The sequence below is a fragment of the Phalaenopsis equestris genome, unplaced genomic scaffold (assembly GCF_001263595.1).
Source record: "Phalaenopsis equestris unplaced genomic scaffold, ASM126359v1 Scaffold000098, whole genome shotgun sequence".
NCBI lineage: Eukaryota > Viridiplantae > Streptophyta > Magnoliopsida > Asparagales > Orchidaceae > Phalaenopsis > Phalaenopsis equestris.
This window is the reverse complement of record NW_018164540.1, coordinates 911,060-933,332: the sequence shown is the minus strand read 5'-3', so window position 1 is coordinate 933,332 and position 22,273 is coordinate 911,060. Positions and strand designations below refer to the sequence as shown.

General features: G+C 35.5%; 1 protein-coding gene across 1 annotated transcript in view; it reads right to left on the bottom strand.

Annotated features, from left to right (window-relative positions):
• Positions 1 to 22,273, bottom strand: part of LOC110020473 (replication factor C subunit 1) — a 35,100-nt gene that overhangs the window by 1,863 nt on the left and 10,964 nt on the right. Inside the window, exons 8-17 of the mRNA XM_020718588.1 lie at positions 16,844 to 17,001; positions 16,581 to 16,769; positions 16,378 to 16,499; positions 15,831 to 16,038; positions 14,875 to 14,928; positions 12,931 to 13,100; positions 11,230 to 11,320; positions 10,664 to 10,845; positions 10,532 to 10,571; positions 3,156 to 3,280 (exon numbers count right to left, since the gene is read on the bottom strand). Coding sequence (XP_020574247.1) covers positions 3,156 to 3,280; positions 10,532 to 10,571; positions 10,664 to 10,845; positions 11,230 to 11,320; positions 12,931 to 13,100; positions 14,875 to 14,928; positions 15,831 to 16,038; positions 16,378 to 16,499; positions 16,581 to 16,769; positions 16,844 to 17,001 — 1,339 coding nt within the window. The remainder of the gene's footprint in view (positions 1 to 3,155; positions 3,281 to 10,531; positions 10,572 to 10,663; positions 10,846 to 11,229; positions 11,321 to 12,930; positions 13,101 to 14,874; positions 14,929 to 15,830; positions 16,039 to 16,377; positions 16,500 to 16,580; positions 16,770 to 16,843; positions 17,002 to 22,273) is intronic.

Sequence of the window (22,273 nt, the reverse complement as noted above, 5' to 3'; positions counted from 1 at the left end):
ATGAACTAAAGAGTCTCTTCCTCCTTTCCTGACATTGTCCTCGTATCAACCCATCATCTTATGAGGCAAGAATCAAGGTTTTTAAAACTGAAATCTTGCATATACTGATATACCATAGTAAACTTCAAAAACAATTGATCATTTAAATCAATATATTTTATGATTAACTCAAACTTTAGAGAACTAAACCATTATATGGCATAAATTATCCATTTTCTTCATCCTTATGCGCCATCAATTCAGCCAAATTTCCACAATCCAAACACTTTCGCCCTAAATCACAATTCGTCCGTGCAGCCATTCTAGTGAATTTTTCCCATTCAACTTCCAATATATTACCTCCTTTTTCTAACAAATCGCTGTGCATTATCTTCAGCAGCACATTCATACCATGATTTTAACTCAAAACCTTAAATGATGTCAACAATTGACATTTCTAGGTAACTCTATCCCCCGATACAAAAAAAAAAAAAAAAAAAAAAAAAAAATCGAGTACTCCAGCATAACACTGTTGTAGGATATATCACGCATGATTAGGTTTTCTAATGCAACTAATATAATATGCAATATGCTTTCAGAAAAAAAAATGAGGATTCACAAATCACTAAAAAAAAAAATTACATGCATTCCTTAAATTAAAATAGACAGTGCTAGATTTTAGACCGATTCATAATGAAATGATCAAGAAAACCTGAAAATTTCAACAAGAAATTGGAAATATAAAAAACAGCAAATAAATCAGATTAATTGTCAAAAATCAAATTTTCAATGTTATTATTTGATTAAAATCAAAAGCAATAAAGAAGCAAATAATTTATTATATAGATGAAGTTGAATAAGAAAGGAAATTACAAAAGGTAAGAAAAAAAATTTTAGGGCTCACAATAGTACAACAAGACGGATTTCCCTCATAATCAGATAGTTCAAGCCAAGCATTGTGAATTATATGCCTCAAACCAATTACTTATAAAATCCTGGAAATCTAGGCTAGTATATAATGTCAACACAAGATCAATCTCAATTTAAGTTCAACAAGATTCCAAAAAATGCCCAACTTCATTTAAATTACATAATCAACCAGAATAGCTACAATCCAAATTTTAAATTTTCATAAGATTCAACCAACCAAACTAACGGAATTGCTCGCGCCAAGAAAGCAGTGACCTCAAACCCACAAAAACAAGACCTGCACCCACATGGACATTCGCACACACTACCACCTAAATTTAAAATAAACGGATAATTCCAAGGCGCATAACAGTTCTTGGAAGCACAAATATCGCAACACGGTACGGCCATAAAGCTTTTATCTTCTTTTAATTTAATTATTCTATTTATTGAATAATGCTAATGAACACCGCCTTTGCATAAAAATAAAGTGAATGTCAAACACACCAACTCACCCAGCACACGGCTGTCCCAAACTCGACACGTGTTGGACATGTCAACATGCCTCATTAAAAGAAACAAATATTAATGGATAAGCCGACATTATATCCTGAAAAATAATGTTTAATCTTAAGATATATAAATAACTTAAAAACCTATTGTCTTTTATTTTAAAACATATAAATCAAATAACTTAATAGCTATTTAACACTAAATTTATTTTTCTCATCCTACTCTAGTTTCCTAAGATTTTTTTTTATTGTTTATGTCATTTTTTTAACAGAGTTTTAGCTATTGAATGAATTTAATTTTTTTTTGAACTTTTTTTAACAATTCAGACAATATTAACATTATAAAAGTTGATTTTATATTTATTTAATTTGTGCAACTACCACGCAATAGTTTTAGGTTTTAAGAGAAACTATTATAATGTTATATCCAATGCATGTCATGCCCAAAATTTATAATAACAAATGTGCCCAATGTCTCTATCGTATGATGTTCATGTCCCACGTCAATGTTGGTGCATCATAGCCGCCACCTCATCCCAAACCATTGGTTCCAAACGACCCATCAGCCATTATAGGCTACAAACAATTCAAATCACAAACTCCAATTAGCCAATCACAACTTCAAATAAACTTCTACAGAAATTAACCTAAAATAAAATTAAGATTGAAATCATATCAACCAAATAAACAAGTTAAAGCTAAGAAATAAAATGCAACCTTTCTTTTGGCTAATTCATCCTTTCTTAGCCGCCATCACTAACTTGTCATCAGATAAGGAAATAACAAAGAAAATGAGCCGATTAATAAAAAAAAAAAGTAATTAAGCTAAGCGCATTGAGATAATGCTAGTCGTGATGGTTTTTACAAAAATAAACATGAATTTTTTTATCAAACTCCTTCCAACATGACAAACTGAGCATATATGTTTAATATCATGAAAACAAGATTGATTTCGTTAATATTTTCTTCACATCCGATCATCAGTGTAAAAATTTACAAATTACATTTTAAATCTAAGGGAATTTAATGATTAAAGCTTCAAAACAGTTCTAGATCATTCAGGTTGGCCAAAACAAATCTTTGTAAACCATGACTACAGCTGATACTTTGGAAAGAAGATGGGCATGGGCATAACTAATGTTTCATTTAGTAATGCTCTGCTGAGGGTTGTGCACTGCTTTACAAAATAAAAATGGAAGATTTACATGCATACCACTCAATTCTTATGTATTTACTTGTCAAACACCTAAACATCAATTTGTACCAATAGGCCACCTTGCCTATCCATGAAAAGGTGTATTGCACTTTTTAAAAGTTAAAATGGTGGTATTTTTTATGTGATAAAAAAGATTTGGGTGGCATAAATGTAAAAATCAAATTCTAGGTGTTAGATATGTAAAAACATAAAAATTGGGTAGTATGTATGTAAATGCCCTAATAAAAATTTCACGACCCATATAGATGATGATCAACAAAATCCGCAAGTGTGTTCTTCGTTGTCATGAAGTTGTGGAATGGAAACAAATACAAGGACACAAATATAGATTTTCTTTAGAAACTTGCAGCACAAATCAAAATTACCGTAGTAATATTAGGAAATCAAGTTACTAAACAGTAAATATCTCGAATCTAAAGCACAAAAAAAAATGTCTCATCTTGTGTGGTGGATAAAAAAAAGCAGTGAACTCAAAGAACGACATCATACATAATACTCGGCTACAATTGCTCAGAAAATTCACTTAAAGAACATGGCACCTGTCTAAATTAGAAGCCTGAGAAGCAAGGATGTGAATGTGGACATCCTCCAGAAGCCTTAAATTCTTTCCCATTGTTGAATTCTTTCCCAGCCATCCACCAAACCTATTGAAATTTCGCTCTCCCTGCAAGATGAAACAGAAAAAAAAAATCAGCCTAAATCTTTAAATATGCTCATAAAACAATGCATATTGCGTAATCTTATAGTTTTTTATTGACAAAAACATAAGCATAAACAGAACGTCATTCAGTTATTAAAATAATCAAACTTCATCACGAAAACTATGATGCCCAGTCAATATAACAACTTATACCGTTTATTTATTTACTAGGAATCACTCCATGTCACATAATACCAAATAGCTGCTGCGAGGTGGTGAGAAAGGTGTCAAAATGGCCCCTGAATATTTGTAGAGGAACATTATTAGATTATAACAACTATTCCTACGCAATTATTACTTATTATTTGATTTTATTCCCTGATTACGTTTTTTCTTTTGTGCTTTGCTCTATTTTATTTTCTTTCCTAATTATTTTACTTTATTTTTATAAATTTTCATTATTATGCCTATTGTAATTCGATTTAAACACCCCTCCTATTAATGAAAATATGCTAGTTTATTCCAAATCTTAATATGGTATCAGGGCCAACCCAAGATTTAGGGTTAGTCGCCTCCTTTTCCTAACAGCTTCTGCTTTGAGTTGCTTCTGCCGCTGAAGTCATCAGCCAGCCTTCCCGTGGTTGTTTTGCTTCTGCCGCTGTGGTATCAGCCTTCCCGTGGTATCCTTGGCTCCTTTACTTCTGCCGCTGATTTACTTCCAGTGGTATTAGCCTTCCGGTGGAAAGGTCCCTGCTACCTGCAACTCTCTGCCGCTGATCTGCAAGAAGAGTTCCTGCTACCTGCTATTCTTGCTAATCTATCTGATTCTTGTAATTCTACCAAATTCATCAATGGCTTGCAACAACATATCATTCAGCTTAGTCATAATTATGGTTGATTCTTTCGATGAATCACCCTCAGAAAGTGTGCTTGACGCCACCGGAGGATCGACTCCAAACCCTGTTCATATGCAGATCAAAGGACCGGAAGCCAACATGAGTTTCTTAATCACAACTCATAAATTAAACGACAGCAACTTCCTCCAATGGTCCCAAACGGTCTCTTTGTTCGTCAAAGGATGTGGGAAGTTCGGTCACCTCATAGGCATGATTCGTGAGCCTCCAACATATGGAGCTTAGGAAGTGGAAAACTTGATGGTCATGTCCTGACTGATCAACTCTATGGAAATATCAATTGGTTGTTCGTACATGTTCCTTACTTCAGCTAATGCTCCATGGATAGTTGTTTGTGATACCCACTCGAATGTAGGAAATTCCGACAAACTTATGAGGTATCTAAAAAGATATGAAAGGCAAAACAAGGATAAAAGACCGTGACCCAATACTATAATGACCTTGTTGCATTATGGATGGAATGCGACTTGTACTACGACTACACTTGGAATTCTCCGGTCGACTTATGCCTCTTCGAGAAGATCGTAGAAAAGGATCGAATGTTTCAATTCCTTGCTAGCCTGCCTTAACAAAGGCCTTGATGAAATTCGGGGTCGTATTTTTGGTCGGGATCATCTTCCTTCTGCTCGCGCTGCAATCATCGAGATTCGTCGGAAAGAATGCAAGACATTTTTCATGCTTGCAGCTTCTACTCCTTCAGCTGAATCGTTTGTCTTGATCTCAAATAGTGCTCATTCCTCGTCCATGACACTTCAAGCTAGTCACCCCACCTGTGATTACTATCACAAACCCAACCACACTCGAGACAAATGTTGGAAACTTCACGGAAAGCCAGCTTACAAACCCTCTGCCAAATCCTCTAAAGGCAAGGAACTCACGACGACAACCGAACCAGATACGACTCAATCAAATCCTACCTGAAACATCCGGGAATCCTCTGAATCCCTAAAAAATCAGATGAAACAATTGATCAAGTTACTTGGAGCCAATCAAGTTTCTGCGAGTCCATCAACCTCCCATGTCCGAAAAGATACTCTTCCTATGACTTTCACAGTTTATTTCTCTAGTCTATGGATTATTGATTCAGGTGCCACGAATCACAAGATTGGTTACTCGCAAGCTTTTTCGACTTACTACTGTGCTCTAGAAAAAAATATCGTCAAAATTGTCGATGAACCTTGTAGCTCTATTACTAGTAAAGGGTTGATTGAACTAACGAACGATCTACCTCTGAAATCTGTTTTACATATTCCACGATTGCAATTTAACTTATTATCAGTCAGTAAATTGACAAGTGATATCGATTGTGTTCGTTTAGGTCATCCTAGTTTTCAATAATTAAAAATTTTATATACTCTGATGTTTTCTAATAAAAATATCTCTAATTTCAATTGTGAGACATGTCAGCTAGTCAAATATCACCGGGTTCATCTCACACCTACCCACATTTCGCTCCTTTCTCCCTCAATCACGTTAACATATAAGGATCTTCTCTCACTCTCAGTTACACCAATAAACGGTGATTTTTGACCTTAATTGATTACCACACTCGAATAACATGGATTTACATTTTAAAAGACAAATCGAAAGTCGTTGTGACATTCTAAAACTTCTACACCTTTATCTTAACTCAATCCAAAACTCATGTTCAGGTCATTCGGACAGACAATGATTGTGAGTTTTTTAGCTCATATTTGAGTGATTTCTTGGTAACTAAAGACTTCATCCACCATATCTTGCATGGACACTCAACAAAATAGGGTGGCTGAGAGGAAAACCAATCACCTCCTAGATGTTGCTTGCTCCATTACATTCCATTCCAATGTCCCAAAACATTTTTAGAATGATGTCATTCTAATTGTCACTTATCTCATAAATAGTCCCCTCTAATATTCATAAGTTTAAAACCCCCTTAATTGTCCTGATACCATGCTTCACCGCGAATTGAGTCTTCTCCACTTGAGATCCCAAAATTTTTTTACACTATTTTTTATCGAAACACTGCCCCTACTGGGATTAAACTTGATCCCAGATCCAAAAAATGTATCTCTCTTTGATACTCCGCAACTCAAAAGAGATATCGATGCATTGATCCGACCACAAACGAAATCTATGTAACTATTGATCTATCCTTTGAAAATATTCCCTATTTTTCTAGCTCGGCCTCTAGTGAGGGGGAGCTTGAGTTCCCTTATCCTACTCTTATGGGTGGTCCCCTCATTGTTCCTACCACTAAGTCCTCTGTCATGTTGAGTGCACCATCTCGTCCTCCCAATTTCCTTCTTTACAATCGACTCACTCGTCCCAATGCTCTAACTCGGGAGCCCCCATCTCCTTAAAAGATCTTGACTCCACTCCAAGAGACATCCTTAGCACAACCCATCCTCCAAATAAGGAGAGTTCTCTCAGTAGGTACGCAATCAGACATACTCCTTTTATTCTATGAAAAAATATGTCTTTCCACAATTTATCACCGATCTACAGAGCATTTGCTATTGCCCTGACATAACCATCAGATCCCTGCTACGATTAGGGTTGTTCTTGCTGATCCAGCCTGAATAACGACAATAATGAAGGAGATGAATGTCATTCAGCGGAACCATAAGTGGGATGTAGTGGACCTTCCTCGGGGTAAAAAAGTTGTAGGGTGTCGATGGATTTTTAGCACCAAGTTCAACTTCGACGGATCCTGTGAATACAATAAGGCAAGATTGACCGCCAAAGGGTACTCACAGACCTACATAGTTGACTATGAGGAGACATTTGCTCCAGTGGCTAAATTAAACACTATTCGGGTTCTGTTGTCATATGTAATAAATATGGAGAATGCATTCTTGAAAGGTGAGGTAACAGAAGAAGTGTACATGTCTCTTTCTCCCGGTTTGAATCTAATGCCTCCAGAGGACAATTGAGCAGGTCTCAGAAGTCTGTTTTTATGGACTAAAGTAGTCCCTAAGGGCCTAGTTCGACAAGTTCCCAAAGGTGGTCGTGAGCCATGATTTCACTCGGGCTCAATCAGACCACATCCTCATTTTTCGGCACTCCTCCAAAAGCCAGGTGGATATCCTCATTGTCGATGTTGACGATATCTTTTTTGCATGCAACGATCTCCCAACATTGGAGTCCTTCAAAAACATCCTTGCTTCATCATTACAGACGAAGGATTTGGGGTATCTCATGTACTTCTTAGGCATGAAAGTGGCTCGATCTTCTTAGAAAACTTGGTTGTCTCAGCGCAAATATGTGATTGATCTCCTGAAAGAAAACAACATTCTTCTGTGCAAATTTGTTGCTATTCTCATGGATCCTAATAACAAATTATCTGACATCATCAATGGTGTAACTGTCAACAAAACTCATTACCAACATCTTATGGGAAAACTCATCTATCTAGCTCATACTCGTCCTGACATATGACACGCAGATGTAATAGAAAGTCAATTCATGCATGACCCCTACGAGTATCACCTCCAAGCTGTCCACCGATTTCTCAGCTACTTAAAAGGTACACCAAACTAAAGTTTGTTCTTTCCTCGTCACACCTCTCGGTCTATTGTTGCTTATACAGATGTTGATTGGGTCGGATTAATTCATGATTGACATTCCACCTCAAAGTATTGCTTAATTGTATGGGGCAATCTTATCACGTGAAAAAGAAAAAAACAGTTTGTGGCTGCCCGAAGCAACGTTGAAGAAGAATTCTGATCCATGTACTTAAGAATTTGTGAAGCACTCTGGCTACGCATCATGCTCCGTGAACTTTGTATGTCAATCTCTGTCCCGCTACAGCTATTCTGTGATAATAAGACCCCAATCAACATTGCTCACAACCTAATTCAACATGTGGAGGTCAACATACACTTCATTAAGAAAAAGATCGAGTAAAGAGAAATTTGCATTCCATATGTGTAATACAGTGGTCAGCTAGCAGACATCCTCACCAAGAATCTGTCTCGTCCTTTGTTCAATTACTTCAAGTCCAAGTTAACTGACATCTATGTTTCAAATTGAGAGGGAGTATTAGATTATAACGACTATTCCTATGTCATTATTACTTATTATTTGATTTTATTCCCTCATTATAGTTTTTCCTTTTGTGTTTTATTCTATTTTATAATCTTTCCTCATTATTTTATTTTGATTTTATTATTTTCCATTATTACGTTTATTGTAGTTGGATTTAAATACTCATCTTCCTATCAATGAAATTCTGTTGGTCAATTCCAAATTTTAAGAGACATTTGAGTCCCGAGACTTTCAAAAAGTGGCAAAATGATATCCCTACACTTTAATGTGTTAAAACAGTGTCACAGCTACAACTAACAAAAATACTTATGTTGTTACAAAGGGGGCATTTTTTTATTTTTCAGTAAATCTAATTCATTATTAACCTTACTTTAATTCCATTGTAATGAAATTGATGAACACTTATTTTTTGTGATGAGTTGTTAAGATTTTAAATTTATAAATTAATTTTAAAATCTTTTTAAAAAAACTAAAATGTATTTTTTATTTGTTATAAAATATGTATAATCAGGATTATTTAATTCAATAAACTTAATTGACTAAATTTTTTTTATAGAAAGACAAACTATTATTCATGATGCTCGTTATTGCATACTAATTGTGGAAATTCACATGCAAGATTTAAAAAAAAAAATAGTCAATTAAAATTTATAAAATCAAGCAATCATAATTATACAAATCATGTAACATACTATAAAGTATATTTTAGTCTTTTGAAAAAAATTAAAATCAATATTTAAATTTTAATTTTAACATATCATGACAAAAAAATTAAATTTCATAAATTTCATTACATTGAAATTAAAATAAGATTTGTAATGAATTAGATTTACGGAAAAATTAAAAAAACATACAAATTCCAAAAAAATATCTCAATTCACCCTAAATATTATTTTCTATTAGTTTTAACGGTAAGATTGTTTTAACAGTTACTAAAAGAGTTGGGGCATCCTTTCTTCAATGTCTAAAACTAAAGTGGTAACCTGAAAATAACCAGGTGACCGTTTTGGCACTTCTCTCACAAGGCAATAGATAATGGGTAGTACAATACAGTTCAATGAGATAATTGAACACATTTTTTTCATCTCCTCCTATGTCAAATCAATCATGTAAAAGTTTTTTCATGTATTATGTGCAGCAGTAATTAAATTATTTAAATGGTTTATTTAACAAAGAATCAAAGTAGGATTAAAACAATTCAGCCCCTGAATAACACAAGATAAGACTACGGCAACATAATTTAATTCAGAATCAGACAAATAACACCCTGATCCCAGTGAACGACAAACTCAAATCAAATTAAATCATAACTAAAAATTTGAGGATTAGAATCAAGAAACATTGTGAGATAATACATTTCAGCTGCTGCATAAAATGCATTCCAGTCTTCTAACTATAAAAATAACCAAAATAAATAAAAATCAGATCAGGGATCAGTATGAATAATAGTAGCAACCAATCAAAGGTTTACCACAAGCTGAATGGCTAAGTTGACGTCAGAAGAAATAGAATGATAACATTTGCTTGTGTTTCTATTCATTGTCAAATTCTTAATTGAGATGATTAAGGTCAAAAGAAAAGTTATTAGATTAATATTTGCTCGCATTCACAATTATTAATAAGATCGAACCAAAGTTGACAAGAGCCTTATGCCTGGTCAAAATTAGCATGTATGCAACATAGGTTGGTTTCATCTAACCCGACACAAAACAAAATAAACCTCCTAGTGTCTAGGTCTCATTCCAAATCACTGATAGATGCTATAGCACAATGCATTCATGCAAGATGGAAGTAAAAGACGTACTTCGCATTAAAACTACTTATTCGGCAGATTAAAAACATAAAATTTAATATGATTAAGAAAAACACAAGAAAATCTAAGGATATAGGAGTTGTTCTACCGTGAAAATAAATAGGATATATGTAAGTTGAAATGTTAAATAAAAAGGCACATGAGTGAGGTAAAGTTAAATAGGATGCACTACAATGCAGCAACACGCTAAAAAAGCAGGATATAGGAGGATAACAATAAATGGTTTTTTAACAAGGACGGGCCATTAATAAAACTGAAATTATGTGGCATACTGAAGAAACATCATCAGCAAAACTTTCATAAAATAATAACAAAATCACAAAAGTTTATTAAAGAATAGGTAGATGTTGATTAATGATGAATTTTTAGCAGTGGCCCAAAAGTAAAAAAAAATATAATATGGCTGTCTAGAAGAAGAAAATCTCTACTGTGTCAATCATATGCATACAGTTCAACCAAGAAAATATCGTCAAATAAATCACAAATATTAATTGAAGATTAACTGAACCAAATTAAACTTACAGGTTCTAATGTTTCCCGATTTCCATGCATTAAAGCAGCCCTGAAGCACAAAAACCATTTATAATTAATATCTTTTCAATAAATTAATATCATTTCAAATTGAGAATTTGCAAGAAAAATTGCTTGACACACGGGATTATAGTAGATGCAAATGAACCAGCTTGGGAAAGCTGCCATTGCCGATATCGTCTAATTTGTACATTAACAATGTCGCCATCCCCTATTGACTCAGCAGCCTGAGCAATTAGGTTCATTCTTCTGACTCCATTCTCATCCTTTCCAGCCAATGATGGTCGATAATTTATATAGTTTTCCTAGAATTTAAAGAAATAAATGGAATGTCAAAGTTTTAAAGGACGAAGGGAAAACATAACCAAAAATTAAAGGAAGCATTACATGCATACCACTTAATACTTATGTATTTGCATATCTAACACCTAAACTTCAATTTTTACATATATGCAACCTTACCTATGCATCATACATATATGCATTTCACTTTTTTATGTGGTGTGAAAATTTTGAGTGGTATAAATGTAAAATGTAAAGTTTAGGTGTTAGATAAGTGAATAAAATAGAATTGGGTGACATGCATGCAAATGCCCCAAACTTAAAACAGAATTTCACAAGCCAAATGGGGGTTTGTGGGTATGACGTGTGAAATGAATTATTTTTGGACAAAGCTTGAAAAAACTCACTTGAACAATAAGAGGCACCAAGTCAGGGTCGCTCATGCTGAAATCAATCCTCTCATCCATTCGTAATTTTCCTCCTTTGAAGTCAAACAACCTGAAAATTCCATCAAAATTTCAAAGAGAACAAAAGCTAGTAGAAAAAGAATATCAAGCGTGCCGCTTCTGGCCAAAGAAGAGCTCTGAAGTCTGAAAAATGCATGCAACAAGAATATGAGATGTCTCCAACGAGACAATGAAATGTGAATTAATAATTTAAGTAAATATTTTAGTCAGGGTCATTGCCGCCAAAGAAAAGACTCTGAAATCTAAAATGGACTGTAAGAAATACACAGTAATCATTTAAAAACAAGGTTTTTAAAAACAGACTGGACATCGAACCGGAAGAAAAACTTGTTCAAGTTTCAAAGGTTGATCGTTCAAAGGTTGAACACGTTGTCGAACAGGTTAATATAATAAATATTTAAATTAAATTATTTAAATATGACTTAAAATAGTACAATAATAATATAGTATGAAAATTAAATTTATTTAAAATTAAAAACAATTATAATAATATAAATATAGATAAGTTGATAACATATTTTATCAATTATTGCAGCTGAACTCTCATAGCTCAGCCCAATTTCCATAGCCTAGCCCAGCCCAATTTTATGGCTCAGCCCAATTCTTCATTCCTATAGTCATTCATATAGCTCATCTACTCCCACATCATAAAGGAGACCTAACATTTTAAACTTTAAAATGGAAAAGAAATATAAGCTTATAGCTTCACTCAGTTGGTAGGCCAATTGGTCTTAACTTGAATGTTGATTTGATTTCTATATGCATGAGAATTAAACAAAATTAAAATTAAAATATTATATTTTATGCTTAATAAACTTATCTACAACCAATTAGATCATTGATTAAAGTTAATCAAAAGCTCAAAAATTAAACCAAGCATATTTTACAAAACTTGAAAGAACCGACTGATTCTTTCAAACAACTACAGGTTTGCCGATACAACCAATAGGTCGTAGCAGTTCCAAACTATTCGAAGCGGAAAATTTTCGTATGAATTGGAAATGATTATCGGTTCACAGAAAAACAGATTGAAACAGTCTAAATTTAAAAAACATGCATTCTAATAAGCTAACTTATCCAACCATAGCAGAAACAAAAAACACATCACTTTTTTAAGCATCAAGTCAAAAGATAAATGTGAGAAGCCTTGTCCTTATCCAAAACAATACTTCCATTTTTCACTCAACTCTCACCCAAAAATTTCAGCGACATCTATTTTTCGAGGCAATTGCCTGTCCAAGGCCCGATAAAAGTGATTTCATACGAGAAAACAAAAGCATTAGAGAAAATTCATCTGAAATGCCACTTTCCATAATGAAGGAAGACAATGCGATGAATTCTCCTTCATCCCAAATGAAAATAAAAGTGAAGGCAATAAATGAAGATTCATCTCAAACAAAATGAACATCAATAAAATAGAACTTTGTGAGATTCATTTCCATAGAAAGAACAAAACATAATGCACAAGGCTCCTATTAATGGTCCAATTTCATTTCCATAAATTAGATACTCAAATTACAATGTAAATTCTATAGCAATAAAAATAGAATAATAAGGATGATAAGAACGAGACAATATCAATTCTATGTTATTTAAGGCAAACTCTAATTATGACAAAAGCATGGAGTAGATGAACAGTACTTGTCAACAGCTGTAAAGGGTGAAATGTCTTCATCTTTTGCACTGCTAAGAAGCCGTTCCCTAACATCATCATATTTGATAACGGATAGAGAGAGACTCATATATTGTAACTGATTCAATGCCATCCGCATATCTCCGTTAACTCTTTCAGCAAGTTCTTCGAGAGCAATCTAATAAGATATCAATAAGCTGCACACATAAACTGACTGCAAGAAATAAAAGGGAAAAAAAAACAGAAGATTTACATGCATGCCACTTAAATCCTATGTACTTGCATATCTAACACCTAAACCGCGCACCCCACCCCACCCAAAACAAAAAGCCAGAAAGAGTGGGCCTGCATTTGTTGATAATGAAGAAGAGAATAATTTGCGTGAGAAGAAAGTGTTGATAAATAATTTAAAGTTGTGATTATCCAAGAAATGCTTAAAAAAAGGGTCTGCATAAGAAAATAAAAGCATTAAAAATTACAAATAAATACTATACGAGAATAGTTTTATTGCAGGTAGTAGAAGCAATAATCTCTATCTCAGGTTTGCTTTAGGAATCACACTACATATTTGTTAAACTTCTAATCTAGCATAAATAACCTTCTTTAACTATACCGGATTAGTAGGGCCTTGCCCTCTTGTTTACAGACCATTTCACATATTTTTAGCTTCGTATTTCTGTTGTAATAAAAATACAAGTATTATACAGAACAAAATATCAGTGGTTCAAAAGGCATTGGTAAAGTTGAGCATAATCAAAATAAGAATATTAAGAATGGATTTGGGGGAGGCAAATATTAAGGCATAATTCTATTAGAAGAATGGTTGGAATGACATCCGTTTCAGATAAGGTAATTAAATGTAGACTTTGGTGGTTTAGACCTGCGAAACTAAGGGTATAAATGCACCATTAGATCTGAGCAAAAAATAGGTTTAAAACTGCAAACTCAGCAGGAAAATGAAAAACAATGATTCATGAAGTAGATTCCACATAGTTGGGATAAGCATATTAACAATGATGATTATTCCTAATAGCACTTTTTTTCAATCTATTGAACATTTCCAACCATTTTTTCTATTTTTTTTTCTCAGCAAATTTACTCCATACTTTCTCTAACATTAATTTCTTCATCATTCTGCATAGTACCACGCCTCCATGATGATATCCTTGTCCCTTCTTATGTGTTCCTACTTATATGATCCCAAACTTTAAAAACATTAACATTAGTTATTCAAGTTAACTAATATTTTCAATTTAGTTGCAATGTCATTCTCTCAACCAAAAACACTGGGAATTTCTCTCCATTTTACATATCCAACCTTACATCTTATATATGTCAGCAGTCCTATCTACAATAAATCCAAGAAAATTACACATCAAAGATATGTAAACAAATCGATTCTAGAAAAAACATATTATCAGACCTAGGTATCTTATAAAAGTTGAAAGAACGAACATAGTGACTCTCCATTATACTTAAATAGAAGCCCCTAGCCTTTTAGAACTTTCACCAATGCCATTAAAAAACAAATAAGAAAAGTGTTAAAATGATCCCGTGACACTTTTTGAGGAGTCATTTTAGTCCCAAAGTCTATAAAAATGTTAATTTAGTCCTCAGATTCTTTTAATTGGGGCTAAAATAGTTCTCTCTATGGACTATTTCAGCCCATATTAAAAGAATTTGAGGACTAAATTAACGCATTCATAGACTCTAGGACTGAAATGACCCTATGTAAATAATCAAGTTTGTTTTGACACTTCACTCATCATCAAATACTTCTAATACGATATCCCATGTAGCTGAACTATATGACACCAAGGTATCCCTCAAGGCCTGACAAGACCTCCATAAATTAGAACCCCAAATGTAAATTAATCCATAATAAATTTGCAAGAAAAAAATATAGAAATCATGAAGAATAAACAAGATAGCAGGCACATTACAAACAATACCTCGTTAACCTGAAGACCTTCTGCTTGAGCAATTTGCATTAACCTTTTTGCCATCTGCAGCAAGGAAAATGCATAAATCAGGCAATGAACCTTCCAGGATTGTGAACACCTCCAATCGATCATATACAGTAATCAAGCATAAAAAAGAACATACGTTGAAATTGAGAATCCAACAGCCATTCCAGTCAAACATAGACTCTCACAGTCAGTGTTCAATACTAACATCAAGCAATAGCTGATTTTATATAACAGCCCAACAGTTAAGATTTCTACCCAAAAAATGGAACCACTTTCAAAAAGTAAAAGAAACGTAGTCAAAAACTATTCCATCCAACCAAACTGTAAGTAATAGAAAATATCCCAGTTTAACTCTTAAGCAGTAACACCATTTTCCATAATTGCTCAATTAACAAACATTAATCCTTAGCAAGCTGCAGGCTGAACTCCCATAACTAAGATGTACTACCTAGTGGTGTAAACGAGTTAAGTTGAGCTCGAATCATCCTCAGCTTGGGTTTGAGCATGAGTTCGGGCTTAACTATACGAGTTTTAGCCGGCTTGTTTATTAAAAAAAGAGAGAAAACAATATAAATTCAAACTAGTGTTATAACAAAATGACAAACTAATATCTTGAAATTTAATATATTTTTACTATATTTTAAATTAATATTTTTAAACAAGTAGGTTCACGAGCCAATGAATCAAGTTCGGGCTGGCATGAGCTTAAGCTTGTTTGCTCATTGAGCTCAGCTCACGGGCCACTTAACGACCCGAGCCCGAGCAACCTCACGAGTTAGCTTGGCTCAGTTACATCCCTAGTAGTACCTAAACAGGTTGGCAATTTGCATATCTAGTGTTTACATCATAAGCAGTTTTGATTAACTCCAGATAAATGAAATGTTTCTAAAAATCTAATAAATTAAAAGAAGAACTATAAAGCAAAATAGAGAGAAAACCTGCTGTTTAGTGGGCTTCCTAAAGTTGAGCAGCATGCAGTAATTGACAAGGCTCTTCAACTTTTGGCTATACCGATCATTACATATGCAAATTATAGGAATCTTAGAAACCTTTATACTAGCAATAAGATCAGCCACTCCACCCCTATCTCCAGCAGACATACCATCAACCTCATCCATGATTAGCACCGTTTTTGCATGCTTTGGCCTAAAATTGTAGTTAAAATATTAGCTGTAGTTAAAAAAAGAAAGATTTACATACATACCACTTAATTCTTAATTATTTACATATCTAAAACCTAAGCTACAATTTTTAAATACATGCCACCTTCGCTATTATGCACGAAAAGGTGCATTTCACTTTTTAATATTTGAAAAGGGTGGTAGTTTTGGTGTGATATGAAAGATTTAGTTGGTATAAATGTCAAAATTAAAGTTTGGTGTTAGATATTTACATACATAAGAGTTGGTTGGTATGTACGTAAATTCCCCTAAAAAAAGACCAACTAGTAAACCCTTGATATTAGTAAAGTCGTGTAAAAAGAACCAATTCTTGTTTATGCTCAAAGCTTCATTGCCAATGAGTTCCTTGATGGAATTTGATGTGCTTCCAGCAACGCCTTTAGCAATTTTAGAATCAGCCTTCCCACGACTATCACTAGCATTCACCTGTGCGAAAGATTAGACATTCTAAATTCCAAACAAACCATTTTCCTGCATGAAATAGAATAATCATAAATAGACAATCACCTCAATAACATTAAAACCAAGCATTTGGCTAACCAGCTTGGCCGAAGTGCTCTTCCCAATGCCAGGTGATCCACTAATTAATATAGCTTTTTTGGCTGCACTATCACTCTGTCTTTTACCTGTTGGCTTTTTTGCCGAATGAAGAAACTCCTTGTGCCAATTAGCTAGCCAATCATGAAGCTGTTTAACCTGTATGCGGTAACAAAGGTTTTAAGTTCTTATTCAAATATATACAAGCAATGATAGAAAACTGAGCTACTTACAAGTGATTGATTTCCTATAATATCATTTGGAACCTTTGGACGGTATTTTTCGGTCCAGGTTAACGAATCACCAGCCTTAAACTTTTTCTTTTGGTGAGAGATACTCGATTGAACATCTTTTGCATCACTCTTTTTAAACCCCAAATTAGGCTCCGTGCCTGAAATAGAAGCAGAAGATATTTTGTGTGAAGTGAAGAGAGTTGGAGAAGAAGAAAAGAAGAGGGTGAGGCTTAGAAAAAATTGTGGTTAAACACTCCAACCAAGAATAAACATAACATTACATTCATTTACTTACGAAGTATGCACTAATTCCTACGTTAATAAGCATTGTGAGACCCTTTGAAGTAGAAAAAAGTTGAACACTTAAACATCAAGACGTATTTTGATATAATAGTTGGCATTTCATTAGAAACTTCAAACTTAAGTGTGCTCTTGCGGGAGTATAGGTGACCTCCTGGGAAGTTACACCAATGGGACAAAATCATGAGACCATTAAACCAATATCTTTATGGGTGAGAGTTTGGGTAGTTACAAATGATATCCGAACATTACACTGATGATGATGTCAGTTCTTTAAATGGGGGAGAATGTCAAACTCCGTAATAGTCGAACACTCAAACAATGTTTAAAATTTCATCAAAAATTCAAAAGTAAAATCTACTCTTGCGGGAGCATTCTCAGGATGGGTGATATCCTGAGAAGTTATACCAACGGGACAAAATCATGTGGTCATTAGGCCAAAGCGGGCAACATCTCGATCAGTTAAAGTTCAAGTTGTTACAATAATATCAATGGATATTCATTCCACATACAAAATATAAAAATTAGGAGAGAATGAAGTACCTTCACAATGGTTCGCCAACTGAATACCACAAGAATATATTGGAAAAAAATTACAGGCAAAAACATTCTAATTAAAATTCATAGTTCGACTTAGCAGATAAATACATCACACATGAAATTGATCAAATTCCATCCTGATATCTTTAGAATATAACGTCGTGGTGTTAGGATAAAGAGAAGGGTATTTGATGTTTGGTAACTACTGTAAACAGGCTAAAATCCTTACTAGCACACATTACAACTTCTAACACCATATCAAATAAATAAGTCTTTGAATTTCAAGCAATCGCCATTTATTCTATAATAACTTGGGCAAAAGGACCACGAGCTAAGCCAAAATGTAAATGTTGTTGACGTAGGGCTTAGGAGGGCCGAACCGGTTCAGTCCACCATTGCTAGGACCAATCGATCCAAGGGAGGTTTTGCCGCCCAAGAAGAGGGGCCTCCCCCTCCTTACTTATCCATTATTATAAATAGGTCCTTTATGTTGTTTAAGTTTGTTTTTTATGTGGTTTCTGATTTCCGTTCTGTGTGGACAGCCGTCGACGCCCTGTTTTACCCTTCGATGGCAGTAACCTATGGGCTGGGTGGTGCTCCGGCTGTATCCCTCTCCCTCAGTGGTGATTGTCTTCTTCGACTTCCACCCCTACCCTACCCACCAGCAGTCACCCTCCCTCGTCTCTGTTCCCAGCCGCTTGGCCCGCTATTTCCTCCCTATCGTAACACTCAGCTCCCTCCTTGCTCCTCCCTACCGTAACAGCAACTCTGCCTTCGCCTCACAGCCCCATAAACCTCTTTCCCAACCGCAAGTCCCTTGTCCCGCCCCTGCAATTTTTCCCGAGAGTTTCACACCACCTAGCCAACCATGACATTTCCTTCCGCCAACACCCCACACCCGTAGCCTCTTTCCTCCACTTGCAACAACCCCAACTCCCACAACGCCAGCAGCTCCCCTTCCCGGTGAGTCACTAAACTCAGTCACCTATTTCGAAGGCTGCCATCCAACCCTTCCAAGATACCCAAGTCTCTAACTAGACCTTCATTCCCTAGCCAACCACCACCCAAGACTATCGTCCTCCCCTAAGGTATTGTCATGTTTGTTTGTTTTTATTTCTTATTTTGAAGAGTCGTCAATTGTAACCTTTTCAAATTCAGCAATACTTGTGTTTTTATCATAAGTTGGGCTTGCTCTAGTATTTGATATTAAAGTTAGTCTAACTCTAATCTTATCCTAGGGTTTCCTAGCATCTGCCCCTATCAAATTCACCTCCCCAAAAAATTTTTATTTCTTATTCCCGAACCATAGCCCCAAACTAACCTAATCTCGAATTCCCCCTTCACCGTTTTTCAAAATTAGCAACCCCGCATTAGTTTCTTCCACCTTCCATGAGTTTGCTACCTCCTCTTTTACCTCCCAACCCTAAATTTCAGTAATGCCACCAAGGGTATACATGTCCGAGCATACTCGGAAAAAGATATAATGAGAGATCCGCCGACTTTAGCGGAGAGGGGCGAATATAGAGGATGACATCCAGGTGGGACTTACCCTGATGGTGATAGAGAAAGCAGAAGAGGAGAAAGGGACGATAATTTCAACCCCTTTCGTAGAGAGATTTTTAGTAGTGAATGAGAAAGGCCACGACACTTGGGAATCCGACATTAGAGAAGGTTGAGAAAGAAGACTACATGTGAAGAACGAGAAAGAAAGAGAGAATCTGAAAATGAAGTGGGAGACAGTATGAGTTTCTACCAGCTTTCTATAGATAGAGGTTGCAACCTCTAGCTTCAAAAGTGGAGAAACCACATCACTGAGCAATCCACATCTTGCAGTCAGAGTTTAACATCATATTTTTATAGCCTAAGTATGCCCAAGAGAGCACCCAATGCTACCCCGTCAGAGGAAATGTGGATTTAAAGTGGTGAACAGGTGAAACCAATACGCATCCCTAAATCTTTCTCAACCATAAAGTATAGCAGTGCCATGAATTTGGGCATCTTGAATCAAAATGCAAACCAAGGGAGTGATTTGTTTCATTGAGCATGGTATTGTTGAAAAATTGGCAATGACACAACTGATCATGGAGAAGATGATGACTAAGAGAGGATTCTCCACTTGCAGCCAATGAAAAAGAGACGCCACCACTTCCAGTCGATCCCAAGATAGAGATTCCAGCTAAGACAACAGTATTCGTTCTAGAAGGAGGTGACCTCGATGCAATGGGTGTTTAGGCAGAAAATGAAACTATGGTAACTCGAGCTATCATTTCGCAGGCATTGAGAGGAACATCAACAAAACTGACCTTAGCTATCCAAAAGAGTCATGAGTTTAAGGAGTCGACATCAGATACAGAGTCACCACAAATAAAAGAAATGCAGAATATTCAGATGTTTAGACACCTTCTTGAAATATCCCTAAGAGATGACCGTCATGTCAGAAATGGGGTCACTTTATGCCATGTCAGAAGTATTACGCAGATTTTTTTAAAGTTTGTTTTCAGTCTCGCAGGGGACAGATCGCCAAACGTCTAAACAGACGACATAAGCACCAGCTTTGAAATGAATCTGAGTAGCTTGATGGAAACGAAAATACTTCAATAGGATCCAGGTCCTATCAGTGAAAAAGATGTCTTCCCTGAGTGAGTGTTAGCGAGAAGGTTGCAGCCTGTCACAAATTGCACGCCAGAGTTGACTTCTCCTTACAAATTAGTTCGTCAATTGCACTTAGCCGAGTACGCGAAGTGGAAGAACCAGGTTACAACTTGGATGGCTCGATACCTGATTTGTGAGAATACTCATCTAGCTACAGTTCCATCGTGGGTTGTACCAAAAGTGGATGGATATGTATTCTTTCAGAATATGCTTTAGAACAACAACGCCTACTTAATCAACCTACCAGGACACTTGATGTCGTGCTATGAGAAGCTTGAAGCTTTGATGAATGAAGTAGAAACTCTCCCACCCCTAGGAGAGTGATATGGTGCATAGGAGGGCTGAACCTTGTTGCTTGGACCGACCGGCCCAAGGGGGCTGATTTTCCCACCCATGGAGAGGAGCCTCCCCCTCGTTACTTATCTATTATAATAAATAGGTCATTTATGTTGTTTAGGCTAGTTATGGCTTCTGATTTCATTTCTATGTGGATAACCGTTAGTGTTATGTTTTCCCCTTCGAGGGTTGTATCTGATAGATTGGGTGGTGCTCCTGTTGTATCCATCTCCCCCAATGGTGATTATCTTCTCCTACTTCCAACTCCACCCTACCCACCTGCTTTCGCTCTCCCTCTTCTCTGTTCCCAATCGTCTGGCCCTCTTTTCCTCCATAATGTAACACTCAGCTCCCTCCTTGTTCTTCCCTGTCATAACAGCAACTTTGCCTTCATCTCATACCCGCATAACCTCCCTTTTCCCAATCATTGGTCCCTCGTCCCGCCACCTGCAATTTTTCTCGAGAGTATCACACCCCCCTAACCAATTGTGACATTTACTTCGACCAACACCCCCACACCAGCAGCCTCTTTCCTTCGCCTGCAACCACCCCAACTCCCACAATGCAAGCAACTCCCCTTCCTAGCCAGTCACTCAACTCGATCACCTATTTCTAGGGTTGTAGTCCAACCCTTCCACCCCTTCAAGATACCTGCAGTCTCCAACCAACCCTTCATTCCCTAGCCAGCCAGCCATCTGACATTGTCATCCTCCCCTAGGGTACTAACGTGTATACTTGTCATTATTTTCTATTTTGAAGAGTCATCGTTTGTAAACTTTCAAACTTCAATAACGATATTTGCGTTATTATTGTAATTTGAGTTTGCTCTGGTAACGACTATTTTCCTAAATTATCATGACATGGCATGTTTAACTGTTAAACAGTTTTACATTTGTAATAACCTAAGCAAATTCAACATTTCTTGGTTTACTAAACTCTTTAATATTATTTTAAAAATTGAAAAGAAACATGAGAAGTGGAGGAAGAGTATTTTGGACCCCATTTTTAAGAATAAAGGGGACGCACAAGAGTGTGCACATTATAGTTGAATTAAGTTGATGTGTCATACTTTAAAATTATGGGAGAAGGTAATTGAACAAAGATTAAAACGTATTACAAACATTTCTCATAATCAATTTGGATTTATGTGGAGCAAGTCTACCATAGAAGCTATACATTTATTGACAGGTTTGATGGAAATGTGCAGAGAGAATAAGAAGGATCTACATATGATTTTTATTGATTTAGAAAAAGCTTACGATAAGGTTCCAAGAGATATACTTTGGAAAGTTCTAGAGATAATAGGTGCTGATATGACTTATATTCAAGTAATTGAAGATGTGTATACTAGAGCTTTTACATGTTCGCACATCTTGTTGCTTTAGTTATGGATGCTCTTCTTAGACATTTACAGGAGAATGTACCATGGTGTATGTTTTTTGCTGATGATATCCTACTCGTGGAAAAGACTAGAGAGAAAGACTAGAGAGAAAGCTCAGGAAAAACATTTATTAAGAAGGTTTAGAGCAGAGTTTAAAGGCCTTCGTTGAGTAGAACAAAAACTAAATAAATGGAATGTAATTTTAGTAGTAGCTCGAATAA